At 40.5% G+C, this 15,276-nt stretch overlaps 1 protein-coding gene across 1 annotated transcript in view; it reads left to right on the top strand.

Annotated features, from left to right (window-relative positions):
* Window positions 1-756: 756 nt before the first annotated feature.
* LOC135083188 (cleavage and polyadenylation specificity factor subunit 1) overlaps window positions 757-15,276 on the top strand; it is a 42,047-nt gene continuing 27,527 nt past the window's right edge. Inside the window, exons 1-14 of the mRNA XM_063977924.1 lie at window positions 757-1,115; window positions 1,626-1,846; window positions 2,225-2,398; window positions 3,223-3,386; window positions 4,248-4,387; window positions 4,983-5,093; window positions 5,778-5,959; window positions 6,721-6,868; window positions 7,510-7,715; window positions 8,267-8,468; window positions 9,626-9,747; window positions 10,833-10,971; window positions 12,848-12,987; window positions 14,115-14,234. Coding sequence (XP_063833994.1) covers window positions 953-1,115; window positions 1,626-1,846; window positions 2,225-2,398; window positions 3,223-3,386; window positions 4,248-4,387; window positions 4,983-5,093; window positions 5,778-5,959; window positions 6,721-6,868; window positions 7,510-7,715; window positions 8,267-8,468; window positions 9,626-9,747; window positions 10,833-10,971; window positions 12,848-12,987; window positions 14,115-14,234 — 2,232 coding nt within the window. The 5' untranslated portion in view covers window positions 757-952. The remainder of the gene's footprint in view (window positions 1,116-1,625; window positions 1,847-2,224; window positions 2,399-3,222; window positions 3,387-4,247; window positions 4,388-4,982; window positions 5,094-5,777; window positions 5,960-6,720; window positions 6,869-7,509; window positions 7,716-8,266; window positions 8,469-9,625; window positions 9,748-10,832; window positions 10,972-12,847; window positions 12,988-14,114; window positions 14,235-15,276) is intronic.

The raw sequence follows: 15,276 nt of genomic DNA, 5'->3' as shown, positions 1-15,276 counted from the left end.
CCATGATAGCCCCCGGGATGGAAGCAGACGAGCGCATTTCCGGTCGCGTGCTACAGCCGAGCACGTCTTTCTAGACTCGTTAGATACGTCTGCCTAGATTTGTAGCCTCGCGTTACGTTACTTTGTTTTTGACATGCTCCGGTATAATTATGTGGCTTACATAATAATTGGTCGGTCTGCAGAAACCACTGATTTCACAGAAAAAATTGCACTTCCGAGTGCATAATGATTCCCAAAATAGCTTCTTAAATAGCAATTCATGACGTTAATGTATCAACTGGTGAAAGAGATTTAATTTTATTACCGTTGAGTTTATCAGTTGCACATGATTGATGACTATGACCAGTTCTCATTCTCAAAACACCTGTTCGTCATGCAAAAAATCTTACTACGCAATCTGAATCAATACATATTTTGAATTGTCCTTTTTTTAAAGTCGGTTAAATATTCACGAACTTTTTCGTCTTTTATAAAAGTTGACCTCAATCAAGTTCAAGACCACCACCCACATCTATCCTCTGTGCCACCACCACTACGCGACAACCCAAGAACTATGCCTATATATGACGTCATACAATATTATGCAGAAAATAAGAAATTTTCTTCTAAAACCCTGATTTATAGCTGGCAATGTATAAAATGTTAAGGAATATTATTTTAGCCATTTCTGTAAAAAAAATGTTTCCGAACGAATATTTGTATACATATTTTTGATTTTGCAGTTTCTGATTTCCGAACGAATCATTATTTTGAGTTGTGTCAACACGGAGCGTTGTTTTTGTCGTATTTTGTGCAAAAAATAATTTGTTTAGCTCCTAATTATTAAGCTAAAATATAAAAAAACATGCTGTGATAATCACGAAGTGTAATGATCTTAAAATATTTTAGTGAATATAAGATTTCTTTTTAGTTTACTAACATAACCTAAAAGCGGTTGACGCGATCTCCAAAAATGTTTTCTATCTGCCGCCAAACACACCCAGCGACTGGGATCGAGCACGCTGTGAGCTGCTGCTTCTTCAGCACAGATGAAGTGTGCCTGGTCACCGCTGGAGCGAATATTATCAAGGTCTTCAGGCTATTCCCTGAGGGCCAAACCAAAGAGGTCAATGCCGGTAAGTAACTGCATTTTTACACAAAATATCCTTTTTGATTCACTTTAGAACCGTATCAGATGATTATAATTCAGCTGTTACTTTCAATATCATAAAAAGCTTTACTTGAGAAACGATCAAGTTCATGCCATCAACAAAAGAAAACGAAGAGAGAATTGTTTTTAGTAATGACACTTCTCTCAAAGATTCTGTTAAAACTGTATGATACCTACCAACTTGATTCATAAACTCAAATCCGAATATTTTTTTTTAAAACAGATTATTAGTAATTTTTTACTACACAAATTACTAAGCTAGTCCCGTTAGCCCCTCGTACTAAGCTAAATATGCTTGTGTCACGAGTGACCTCACCACAATAGTCAAGCAGAGGAGGGAACCGAACCCACTTTCCCCGGATCACGTCCGACCCCTTCACCGTTCGGCTATCGAGGCTTCATGATGATAATGAATTCAATCTATATAGTTCAAGATTCTCCCAAACTTAAAGCTAGTTTTTTTAAACTTTTTCAGCCGGTCAACAAATACCCCCTAAGATGAAGCTTGAATGCCTCGCAACCTACACGCTATGGGGCAACGTGATGTCCATGGCATCGGTACGGTGCCCCAGCGCTGGCAGAGACCTACTGCTGGTGTCGTTCAAGGAAGCCAAGCTGTCGGTATTACAATATGACCCGCAGACGAACAATCTGATCACTTTGAGCATGCATTACTTTGAAGAAGATGATATGAAGGTATGATACATCTTTTATTAGTACATATTGGGTACTGATACTACTACAAATAGTTATATAGTTTTATAGAAAAACTTCTCTAAACATTATTTTTTCAATTACCTGTAAAATTAGTTTTTGCTAAGATTCATTTGCCATTTAATTTGCCTTGGTAAATTAGAGAGGGTCATCCTCTTGCACTCGAGTTTAAGTCGACAGCAGCACAGCAGTTTTTATAATTTGAAGGCGTGCATCTGTTGTAATATTTTATGGTATGAAATTATCAACAGCGCGTCTGTCGCACATTCGTCGCGGTGCTAAAGCCGCCAAAATATTAAAGCACTTAATGAACTATTGACGATGATGACTAGGCTAATATATCATATTTCATCATTGCAGAATGGCTGGACAACACACCCACACATTCCATGGATCCGAGTAGACCCAGAGTGTAGGTGTGCAGTGATGCTGCTGTATGGAAAGAAATTAGCTGTGCTCCCGTTCAGAAAAGACATCACATCTGAAGACGGTGACCCGCTTGAGGCAAAACCGTTCAATGATACTAAGAAAAATGTAAGTTTCATCTTGTTTGTAACAAATTGCAAAGTAAATTAGGAACTTTTGTGTCAACATTTTTGCAGAACAGAAAAGACTAAAAAAGACATTTTTATGCTGCCATAAATTTTTCTTACCTCTTTTTCTATTATTCCAGTTACTTTTTATGCCTATTTCTTTTGAGATCTATCTCCAATGATGTTAAACTTAATACACTGGACAGACAGCATTCAAAACATGATAAAAAAAATGTTCTTAGAGTAGGCACACCATTGATTTTTCGTCGGCCGATAGTTTAGTCGGGCTGTTGATCAGTATGGGCATGTATGGGAGTGCGCACACTACGCCGATTCGATTTGGCCGATTCTTCATACAATTTGAAATCGGGCACAACTATCGGCCAACTAAAAATCAACGGTGTGCGCCTACTCTTAAACAACTGTCAAGCGCACTTTTACTTACTAATCAAACACCAAACAAAAAGATTCCTGCAGGGGATGATAGGCAATGCCACAAATGTTGAATGCTCTAAAGCCTGGTCCGTGAGCACGTAGAATTTTGTCCAATGACCCCAAGCTACCCTTCCTTATTGCTCGCGCGTAATTATATTGCTGTCGCGACTGTGCGACGGGCGCCTGCAGTGAGTGTGCGAGCGCGACAGCAACATAATTACGCGCGAGCGATAAGGATGGGTAGCTTGGGGTCATTGGACAAAATTCTACGTGCTCCTGCTCACGGACCAGGCTTTAGTTAAAAGTACCTAAATACAAATAAATTCTGGTGTGTTATGTACAGTTTCCAACATTGAAACTAAAATAAATTGGTTCTATTGCTCTTTCCAGGCGCCCACACAAACTATGACCCGTGCACCCACTCTCGCGTCCTATGTCATAGTTCTAAAGGAGTTAGACGAAAAGATCGATAACATATTAGATATACAGTTCCTGCACGGATACTATGAGCCAACGCTGCTGTTGCTGTATGAGCCTGTGAGGACTTTTGCTGGGTAAGTTATATTTCAGTTTCTTTACGTGGATTGTGTATATCTAATCTCTGACGACCTTGGATGCGCGCCACGATATAATATTACTGACGATTTTAGACGACAAGCCCTTACATTTGTCGCTAAATGAAATGCTTTGATAAAACGATATGGCGCGTATCCTAGTCTAGGTGCTCACATGCAATGTCTAGTGTTCAAAGAGACTTGATTTTCTATAATTTTTAGCTGTTAGTAATAAGAAAATGATAAATTTAAAAGAACTAACTGTATCGCTTCAGCTGTTATCACAAACAGTGAGCTGAGTGTGAGTTTACATCAAATGTATGAAAATTTTAGTTTTTAACGTTTCCCGCTAAGGTCGCTGTACAATCCGTCATACATTTAATATCATTTTTTGATGTAAACTTACACTAGGCCCTCAGACTGTAGTATCGTATATTACGATCTCCTATATCCTTCTCATTGATTTATGCATTCTCAGTAAACTATTCTATGGCATCCCAAACTGCAGATTCTGGTTAGGTACTTAAATTAAAAGTCTGCCCTTACCATCTTGTTATAATTGGTCTCTTGTTGCTCTTGTTTTTTCATCTTACTCTATTATTATCTTGACCCGGCTGCTATTGGCGCGGATTAGTCTTTGCCTTTAGCATCTTGTTTGTCTCTTGTCATTTTCTCGTGACTGCACGTGAACACCCCTTTCCGCCCGCATTCGCACGTCCGTACGCTGTGCCTACAGCCGTGCCGGTTCCTATTAGCACGGATTAAGGTCTTTGCCTTCAGCATGTTATTGACTCTCTCTCTCTCTCTCTCTCTCTCTTCCTCTCGTCTCCCTCTGTTGTGACGCGCCCATTCGGCCCGCAGCCGCACGGCCGTGCGCAACGACACGTGCGCGATGGCCGGCGTGAGCCTGAACATGAGCGCGCGCGTGCACCCCGTCATCTGGGCCACGGCGGGGCTGCCCTTCGACTGTCTACAAGCTGTGCCGGTTCAGAAGCCGCTGGGTGAGTGTTGAGTTTGATGCCTTTGCCATCACTGATAAATTAAAAAATAAAATGTCAAAGTGTCATTGTTTTGCGCGATAACGAAAAGAAAAGGGAAGGGGTTTCGCAGATTTCAAAATTGTGAAAAAAACATACCCGTATGTTCCAATATGGCACTGCGAACACTGCTCAGGTCTAATTCTTTATTTATATTCTTCCACTAGGCTTAAAGATTAGGTAATAACTGGCCCATCGGAAATCTGGTCCGCGGGCCAGTTAATACCTAACCCTTATAAAAAGCTCTTTTACACTTTTGTCACTGGTGGGTATGAAATACTGAGGAGAGCTCGCAGTGATATATCGATCATACTCTTTATGCCTTTGCCATGACTGTCGGTTAAATTAAAAAATAAAATGTCAACGTGTGAAATTGACGTGTTTTTACGCGGGAAACGAAAAGAAAATGGCTTCGTTTCACAGATTTCTAAAATGAAAAAAAAATTTGCAAAGGAATTTTAATTGTACCTTTTTCTGAGCTTTTGCTATCAACTATTATACTGAAATGCTGTTTCTTTGGCTTCCTTTGAAAGGCATTTCATTTTTATTGCATTTACAGGTGGCTGTCTTATAATGGCGGTGAATTCACTGATCTACCTCAACCAATCGGTGCCACCGTATGGAGTATCCCTCAACAGTATAGCAACACACACAACTAACTTTCCTCTCAGTAAGTATACGATTGTTTTCAATTGACAATTCAAAATTTTTTACTAACTTTTTGTCAACCTCCATTTGACGGTTTCAACATGCCAAATGATTGTTTTTATCAACTAATAGCTTGTTCAACATAATATATTTTAATTTGTGGTGATGTTAACTTGTGTTATAGCTCAACTAGTTAGCCTATTGACTGATGTCGTCAGGGTGCCTATTGATTCGCGGTGTGACAGGTGTATCATTTGTGTTGTTCACCATGATTTCACAGTCTCAGACTGGGTTGCACCATCTTACTTTAACTTCGACAAATGTCAAAAATTTGTCAAAATCTATACATAAACACCGGTTATCGTTACAGTTACGGTCAAAGTAAGGTGGTGCAACTCAGCCTTAGTCTTTTGATTGGTTGTCATTTTTTTTTTTTTTCAAATACAATATTTTTTTAAATACAGCTTACTAATAATAATCCCGTTAATCCCTCGTGATAAGCTAAATATGCTCGTAGTACGCGTTGGGTTCACTACAATAGTCGAGCCCACCGCTCGACTATTGTGGTGAACCTGGGATCGAACCTGCGTTCCTCGGACCACGAGTCGGCCAGTCCGACACCTTCACCGTTCGGATTCGTCTATTGTTTGAAGGTGTCAATGTGTATAATACTGATTGTCATTGTATTTTACTTTGTCTTTGTCAGGAATCCAGGAAGGCGTGTGCATCACTCTAGACGGGGCTTGCGTGGCGCCACTAGGCGAGGCTCGCTTGGCGCTGTCGCTGCGAGGCGGACAGCTGTACGTGTTGACACTGCTGTCTGACAGCGTGCGCAGCGTACGAAGCTTTCACCTGGACCGCGCTGCTGCCTCCGTGCTTACTACTTGTGTGAGTTACGACTGTCGCTGTTGTATACGTTACGACTGTCACTGCTGTTTACGTCACGACTATCGCTGCTGTATACACTGACGCCGCTACATCATGACTGTCGCTGCGAGGCGGACAGCTGTACGTGTTGACACTGCTGTCTGACAGCGTGCGCAGCGTACGAAGCTTTCACCTGGACCGCGCCGCTGCTTCCGTGCTTACTACTTGCGTGAGTTACGACTGTCGCTGTTGTATACGTTACGACTGTCGCTCTGTGTACGCCACAGCTGTATACGTCATGAATTTCGTTGTATACGCCACGGCTGTCGCTGTTATGTACACCACCGCTGACACTTCTTTGTCATGACTGTCTTTGCTGTACACGTCGTGTCTGACGCTGCAAAATATGCCACGTGCACACGTCCCGATTTACTCTTAATCAAAAGGCATTTGACCCAACTTTTCGTTAACTTCGAAAAGATAATAACTATGTTAAAACTGCTGACAGTTCCATAATAATATCTAGAGTGCATAGAATACACTCTAAAGTCCGGTCGCCGAGCACGTAGAATTTCTTCCAATGACCCCAAGCTACCCATCCCATCCCCAAGCGGCCGCAGTGAGTGTGCGAGCGCGATAGCAATATAATTACGCGCGAGCGATAAGGATGGGTAGCTTGGGGTCATTGGACGAAATTCTGCGTTCTCGGCGACCGGACTTTAGATAGGCTATGCTAAACTGATTTATCCTAAAAATCAAACTAATCGTGCTATTTCTTTCAGATGTCCGTGATAGAAGAGGACTTCCTATTCCTCGGATCTCGTCTCGGTAACTCGCTTCTCCTACGAGTGACAGAGAGAGAAAACCGCATGTTGTTCTCTGTAGAGAAACCTTTGGAAGCCACTGTGGATCTGACTGTCTCTGACGCTGGTAAGTACTTTAAAATGTATTAATTTGACACTGGTAAGAAATGGGAATATGGTTTCCACCATATTTAAAATCTTATTCGTTTGTTTTAAGGTTCAAAACAATGAACATTTTTAACTTAGTATGCCATGATAGGGTTAATAAAACAAAGGTAAAGTTTTAGCGTGGGTTTCGCTCTGTTACAAAAACAAAACCTGTCATTCAGGAATAATGTTTTTTTATAAGGATGACAATTTTTCAAGATCGGTTCCTTAGTTACTGAGATTACTTCTTATAAACAAACACACACTTTAAATAAATAAATAAACACTTTATCATATTTACCCATTAGGGCACAGCGTCTTAATTTTTCATTCGCTTTTTAACCTTTGTGCTATGTTCAAATTCTAGTGGCAATATATTCGTCAGAGGCACTTACACGATTACACTATTTGTAAACAGAAAGTAGACTTCATTTTACCTCTAATGCTATTATGTCATTGTTTAATCTTTTCATTGCATTATAAATGTTACATTCGAAACTCATAATCGGTCAAAATCACTTTAGCGTCAGTTTTGACTGTAACACACACTATTTATGCGTCCTACATTGTACATTTAATACTATTTAAGTTAACTTTCAACTTATTTTGCCTCTCTTTCAGAAAGAGAAAAAGAAAAAGAGAAAGAAGCGAGTTCAAACAAAGACCAGTCTCAACAAAAAGACGACCCGGCGTCCAAGAAACGTCGCCTCGACTCGCTGAGCGATTGTGTGGCGACCAACGTCATAGAAATCAGCGATAAGGACGAGCTGGAAGTCTATGGCTCAGATATCAGGACTTCTACGCAGTTGACTAGCTATGTCTTTGAGGTAATAAATAGAGTATCAAGCAAAGACCAAATTCCCAGTGGGGACGAAATGTTCTACTCAGTTTGGTTAGTGGTAGGGCTTGTTCTAGTTCCGATTACTACTAAAAAGTTTTAAATTAAAATGTTTTTTATTTGTGTAGAGAGACTAATTATATTAGTACTTACAAATCGTCAAATGCTCTTAAGGAACCTATACATGTCTCATTCAGTTACAGCTTTAGTCACCTCACCAGTCCATCAGACTATAAAATTTTGATCTAAAATTGCAATAATTATAGGTCGCTCAACGAAAGTTGAGGCAAACACGTACTCGTATGAATATTTTAATACAGAACACACAAACATATTACATTATTGAAGACATTGAGCGTGGTAGCAAGCCACGCTCTTGTTAAATGTGTGCAAAGAAAAGACTGGCTACAAACTTTGCTTGTGGCCTCAACTCTCGTTGCGCGCCCTATACAACTACATCACATGTCATTGACAGTTTTAAATTGTAAATAACATACTTATGTTAATTTTGATGTGCCATTATTTTCTTTTCCTCCACAGGTGTGCGATTCCCTCCTAAACATCTGCCCAATAGGCGATGTATCAATGGGCGAACCGCAGCTTCAAACAGCCGGCGACGCGGAAACTGAAGCCGAGCCTTCCATCGAGTTAGTTGCCTGCAGCGGCCGCGGCAAGAACGGAGCCCTGACTGTCCTACAGAGGGCGCTGCGGCCGCATCTGGTCACTGCCTTCACTCTGCCAGGTGTGTGCAGTCTCCTAGCCTAGTGACACATGGGCAGCAAGGCCGAGCCTCCGTCGAGCTGGTGGCCTGCAGCGGCCGCATCTGGTCACTGCCTTCACTCTGCCAGGTGTGTGCGGTCTCCTGGCCTAGTGACACCTGGGCAGCAAGGCCGAGCCTCCATCGAGCTGGTGGCCTGCAGCGGCCGCATCTGGTCACTGCCTTCACTCTGCCAGGTGTGTGCAGTCTCCTGGCCTAGTGACACCTGGGCAGCAAGGCCGAGCCTCCATCGAGCTGGTGGCCTGCAGCGGCCGCATCTGGTCACTGCCTTCACTCTGCCAGGTGTGTGCAGTCTCCTGGCCTAGTGACACCTGGGCAGCAAGGCCGAGCCTTCCATCGAGTTAGTGGCCTGCAGCGGCCGCATCTGGTCCCTGCCTTCACTCTGCCAGGTGTGTGCAGTCTCCTGGCCTAGTGACACATGGGCAGCAAGGCATGGCCAGGTGGGTGTTAGATTTACAGGCCTTCTAGAATGTAATTTCACTCTATGGATGTCAAATGACGCTTTTACTGTGCTACAGAGAGCGCTAACGCCGCATCTGGTTACTGCCTTTACTTTGCCAGGTGGGTGCTAGGTCTTCTATTCCTTTCACAGGCTTTTAAAGGTCAAAATCCGTTGAGTGTCATTTCCAGTTTCCAGTGACTACTGAGACACGAATGACGCTACGGTCTCATCTGGTCACTGCCTTCACATTGTCTGGTTCACAGGACTAGTAACTTATGAATCTGTTGAGCAAGATTTCTAATGGCTGCCAAAACAAGAACTGATGTTGAGGCCGCATCTGTTCACTGCCTTTAGCTTACCAGGTGGGTAGCCCTTTTACAGGCATAGCAAGCTCAAAATTAGTCATTAGCACAAAGGGCGCTGTAGTAACATCTAGTTTTTAGATTTTCTAGGCCTTCTAGAAGCGGAGTCTGAGCAATCAATAAAGCTACTCTTACTTTAACTTCAGAGGGCCAACCAATTACGAATAGTCTGTGACCTGATCCTAGTGACATGATCCTTCAAGACAGAAGTAGACTTGAACTTATTTAGTCTAGTAGTACCTACATCTGATCTGATCATATCATCAAGAAACTAAGGATCTGTATTTGTATATTTATTTAATGAATCACTTTCCCAGGCTGCCTGGACATGTGGACGGTGATCGGCGAGCCAGCCGAGGGTCAGAGCTCCCGCGAAGTGCATAAAGACATGGAGGGAACACACGCGTATCTTATACTCACGCAGGACGATTCTAGTATGGTGAGTTTGCTAATATTTAGTAAAGTACTAGCTGACCCGGCGAACTTCGTACCGCCTTAGCGTAGAGATTTTCTTTATATTTTTTTCCGTAAAAACCTTGTACAGAGTATTAGAAAACTACAAAAAAAAAATCAGCCAAATCGGTCAAGCCGTTTTCATGTTATGTCGTGACATCGGAAAACGGGTTTCATTTTTATATACAGGGTGGAATTTTGTAATGCCACCTAGAAGGAAAGTACTTTTAATATTGTAGATATAATTTTTTCCTCAAAGAAAACATTCCCTTATTTTTGAAAAGAAATAGAACTGCATTCAAAGAATTCCAAAAATTTGCTTTACACACCCGGGATTCGAACCAACTAAAATCTGTTAAAAATTACACCCTGTATTTTTATTGCATCGATCGTTAGGGTTAAGTATAAGGATGAAATGTCTCCAACAAACTTGATTAATCAAATGAAAGGAAAACCATGAAATCTTAAATAATTTTTATTATGTACAGGAAATTGTATGGTATGTTAGAGAATTTTTAAAAAATTTCGAAAATCTTTGAATGCAGTTCTCTTTCTTTTCAAAAATAAAGGAAAGTATTCTTTCAGAAAAAAAATCTATCTACAGTATTAAGAGTAGTTTCCCTCCAGGTGGCATTACAAAATTCCACCCTGTATATAGATTAACGGTCAGATATCTAGACTATTTTGGTTGGAGCGAAATGGCTCATGTTGGGGTGTGACGTAACAGTATTTTTTTTCACGGCTATCACCTAACTTAAATTACGAATACATATGACGCATGTAGACAAGCCTTTCACTCGGTGGAACAACGGTCTGGTGAAGGTTGTGGGTAGAAACTGGTTGTGAGGCACACAGGACTCAGTCGTTGCGCAAATTCTTGGGTCTCCTCTTTTGATACAAAACGGGCAGTTCATGTTAAAGGTGCATTCCTTATCTTCAGAGATCTACTTGAAGACATTTTATTTATTATATCATCCCGAACTAGCAGTAGGAGAAGCTATATTTGGGACGTGTTCTGCCTAGAAAAGGGCCTAAAACTACTAATAAACAATTTATCGATCTCCTCTACAGATTCTCCAGACCGGACAGGAGATCAACGAAGTGGACAACTCTGGCTTCATGACGGGCTCGCCGACCGTGTTCGCCGGCAACCTCGGCCACAACCGGTTCATGGTGCAGGTCACCACCACCGCCATCCGGCTCATCAAGAGTAAGTCCTGGGAAAACTAGTGAAATGAAGCACTCTTGTAGGTTGTTTAACTTGTATTTCAGCACCACTGATTTACACAATTCCGACATTATGACGTCAACCTAATAGTACCTCTCGCTTCGAACGCTCAAATCGAACTGACTGTCCAGCGGCATGCCAGCGATAAGGTAACTTCCCCTTCCATCAGTGAAAGTCGACCGGTTCAAAACGACTTATCGACGGCATGCCCCGGAACTAGTCAAATGCAATACTTATTTCATAATTAGCTGTTTTTTATTTTTTAAAATACTAAAATGTATACAATAAAAATCTAAAATAATTAAATTAAATAATAAATATGAAATAATTGGATGTAATACAAAATAAATTCTAAAATCATTCTAATGTCTGCAAAATGGTTAGGAAGTAATCTAATAAAGTATTTTAATTTAATAATGGGTTTTTGGGTTCTTCTAAAATACAATACAAATACTAAAATTGTTGCAATAACTATTTAAAAGTAACCAACAATCGTATAAAATACAATATAAATTCTAAAATCATTACACTAGTAAACTATCCAGTTATACAGTGTGTCCCAAAATTAGCACGTCACAGTGACACCAGAGGTAGATAAGCTTAAGACGCACTGAACAAGTCTATTTAGTCCGTTTTTTTTAAATAAATAGCAGTCATATTTAAAAACTCATAAAAAGGAAATTAATTTCTAAAATTAGTCATATCTCAAAACATACGAAACTTTTCTGTGGACATAATATTAGACTTGTTCTAAGCGTCTTAGGCCCAGCTACCTCCAGTTTCAGTGTGACGTGCTTATTTTGGGACATCTTTATTTAACTATTGTTCCAGCTAAGTGATAAAACCATCGCTACTCTTTTCGTGGATGTCGTAACAGGCAACTACAGGAAAAATACGCGAACATCAAGTCTTAATCCATTTGGCCAGGGTTAGAATTGAATCCATTCACCACGTGGCCCACCACGTATCGTGGCGTAGATTGGCCAGTGGTGTTCACACAGTGGCCTATTGTTCAGTTTGTCGCGGACCGGTATAATGCATTCCACGTTCATACCAAGTGTTTCGCCAGGCAGAAATGAAACACGCACTTGTGTGAAGAACTACAGTTGCGAATTGCAAAACATAGCTTATCATCACAGACTGGAATCCTTAATTTGTCACACTGGATGGGGTATGTGGTCAGGTCAAAGTGAACACAGCCCGCATCATGCATGTATGAACAAAAAAATATTCTCAGTATGTCCAAACAAGCCACATTAAAGTATGCATGTTATTCTGCACACTTTGCATCATACAAAAATGCCAACTTACTTATGGAGTAAACTGTTTCCTAAACACGTAAATAGATTGCTTAGAGACAGGGGGCATCAGCTACTTATTCGAATAATAAAATTGGCTAGTGCTAGGGGCTGCTTTAGATTTGCCGCTGCAAAAATTTGGAATGACCTGCCACCACCGGTTCGCGCCGCATTGGATCTTACGCTACCGACCTTCCGCAAAAGATCAACTGGCTGCTTCAAGAGCAATCTCTGGCACTGGCTAATTATAAGTTCACATAGCAATTTTTAATTTTAGGAAATTGTAATTTTAAGTATAAATTAATATTTATCTACTTATGTATATCTTGGCTATGGCAGAATAACAGGGTTTGTGGGTCTCCTGCAATCACTGAGTCATAGACCTTTTTGTCTCTTATGATTTTTTGTATCTGTGAAAAACTGTAAATGAAACCTGTTTTGAGACAAATAAATACTTTCTATTCTATTCTAACAACATTGTCGGTCACTTTGACCGCAGTCCGCAAAACGTATCCAGTGTGACAGATCCTTTAGTCAACTACATAATAACAATCCCACAGATGGCACCAACATCCAGTCCATTCAGTTCGAGTGGACTGCCGAGTACGCCAACACGGCTGATCCCTACGTGTGCGTGGTGTCCACTTGTGGGCGCGCGCTCGTATTGGCTCTGAGAGAGTTCCGCGCTAAGGATGGGACGGTAAGTGTTTTTCAAAATTCACCCCCTAGGAGGGTGAAATGTGGGCTGAAAGATTTTATGGGGAAACAAAAAGACTATATGAAACTTCATAGGAGTATGCAATTGATAAATAAATGAACATGTGTTTTAAGTTTTTTAGAATTCATCCCCTAAAAGGAAGAAATGAGATTACATTCTGAAAATTGATATGAGTATTTGTATAGTTCGGTATTGGGTTGCTAATTACGAGAACAAATCTTATCTTATTAACTAGCAGTGCCCGCGACTTCGTACGCGTGAAAATCATTTTTGCTCTGCACCTATTACTCGTACCGTGATGGTATATAGCCTATAGCCTTCCTCGATAAATGGGCTATCTAACACTGAAAGAATTTTTCAAATCGGACCGGTAATTCCTGAGATTATCGCGTTCAAGTAAACAAACAAACTCTTCAGCTTTATAATATTAGTATAGATCTTTATCTTATCTTTGTACAATTTTACAAAAAGACATTCTATGAAAAACTAAATTTACGCGGGCGAAGCCGCTGGCAAAAGCTAGTATAAAATAAAATAACACTAATGTCATATCAAGAATCACAATACATTATCATGAAAATAGAACAGCTTGTTTAACATTTATTACACCGATCTTGTCGCGACAAGGAAAAATTTCCGTGCTTTTAAGCGATTTTGTGAAAAATATTATTGGCAGGTAGTTGCTAATTGCTCATAAGGTAGGCCCCCTTAATTTAATTTATTGTCCGTGGTGCATAATCTTTTCTTAAAGGTTTTAAACCTTTGTTTGTCACCTGTCATCCGCTTTGCAATGGAGGGAAGTCGAACCTTAATTTCGAACTCCTCCTATGTTCTTCTGATTAATTTCGTTGCGGGTCCAATGACAGTTTAACATTCCCCCGGGACAAACTTGACCTTCATTGGTTGGGTTTTTGTGGCGGTCAAGCTGTAGATCCTGGCTACACAGGAGTTGCAGTGGTGGGAACGAGAGGTAGGAATAGTCCCGTTAGCTTGTTTAACATAATGCTCACAAATTATATTCTGTAAGACCTTATCTACGCTGTAAAATGCAATGAAGTATTGAGTATTGAAAAAAAAAAGCAAATGAATGAATTTGATTTGTTTTCCAGCAAACGGGACGTCTAGCACCAACTCGGCAAGCGGTACCGGCGCGGCCGGCCCTAGCTCGATGCGTGCCATACCGAGACCTCAGCGGATTGTTGGCACCACCTGACGCTCATCCTGCACAGGTATGGAGTTCTTCTTCCTAGCTGAAAGAGATCCCCCACTGGACAGAGACCCGAAAATTTTCACATCAACTACACTCGACAGCAAATAAATCGCACCACCCGCGACGCGAACTTAAAGATTTTCTTTTAACACAATAATGGTGCCCCAACAATATTGGTGTTATTTGAAAGCCCAATAAATATCCTTAAAGAAAAACACATTTAATTTCATAATAAATGATTAACATATACCATAAATGTGACTTGAAAAAAGACCTCACTTCGGGCTCACCTTTGGGATCAATTAGACCGGGCTCACATTTGGGGAAATGGTACCGATATACAAAGGGTTTTCATAGCTCAGAAAAAATGCATACGAGCTCTATGTTGTAAAGGGCCCTTTGAAACATGTAAACCATTATTTGTGAAACTAGGCATACTCACTGTTCCCGGGATGTACATACTTGAAATTTACAAATTTGTAACACAACATCCAAAATTGTTTAAAACTGCTGCTGAGGTATACCCGAGAAACACAAGGTCAGCAAATAGACTAGTATTTGACTTCTGCCCAAAAATCGCACTTTGTCATAAAAATTGTTATTCTATGTGCATTAAGGTTTATAACAAAATTCCTGAAAGATTTAAAATAGGTCCTGCAAAAGTAATGACCAGAAAGCTTAGGGAATAGCTAACCACTTCCTGCTTTTACAGTGTTCAGGAATTTCTGGACAAAAATTTGCATGTTAATGTATTTTAGCAGAATAGAGCACTTTGTATTTACAACACTATCTGTATCAACCTATTCTTTGCAAATAAATGTCTTTGTCTTTGTCTTTGTCAAATTTTATGGTTATAAAACCAAATAATGATCACACGTGTCCTCTTTAACAGATGGATAGCGATTAATCCCAACTTAACAGTTTTATAGCCATAAAAGTTGGCTCAAGCGTAACTATCTATTTTTTGAAGAAGTGACTCTGAATCCTTCTAAAGAAACATTTTTGGGGTAAAAACCTTTCCTATAATGAAATGAAGTTTAGAACTAGGCTTTTGAATGGTA

This window comes from Ostrinia nubilalis, chromosome 23 (genome assembly GCF_963855985.1).
Source record: "Ostrinia nubilalis chromosome 23, ilOstNubi1.1, whole genome shotgun sequence".
Classification (NCBI taxonomy): Eukaryota; Metazoa; Arthropoda; class Insecta; order Lepidoptera; family Crambidae; genus Ostrinia; species Ostrinia nubilalis.
This window is presented reverse-complemented; position numbering and strand designations above follow the sequence as displayed.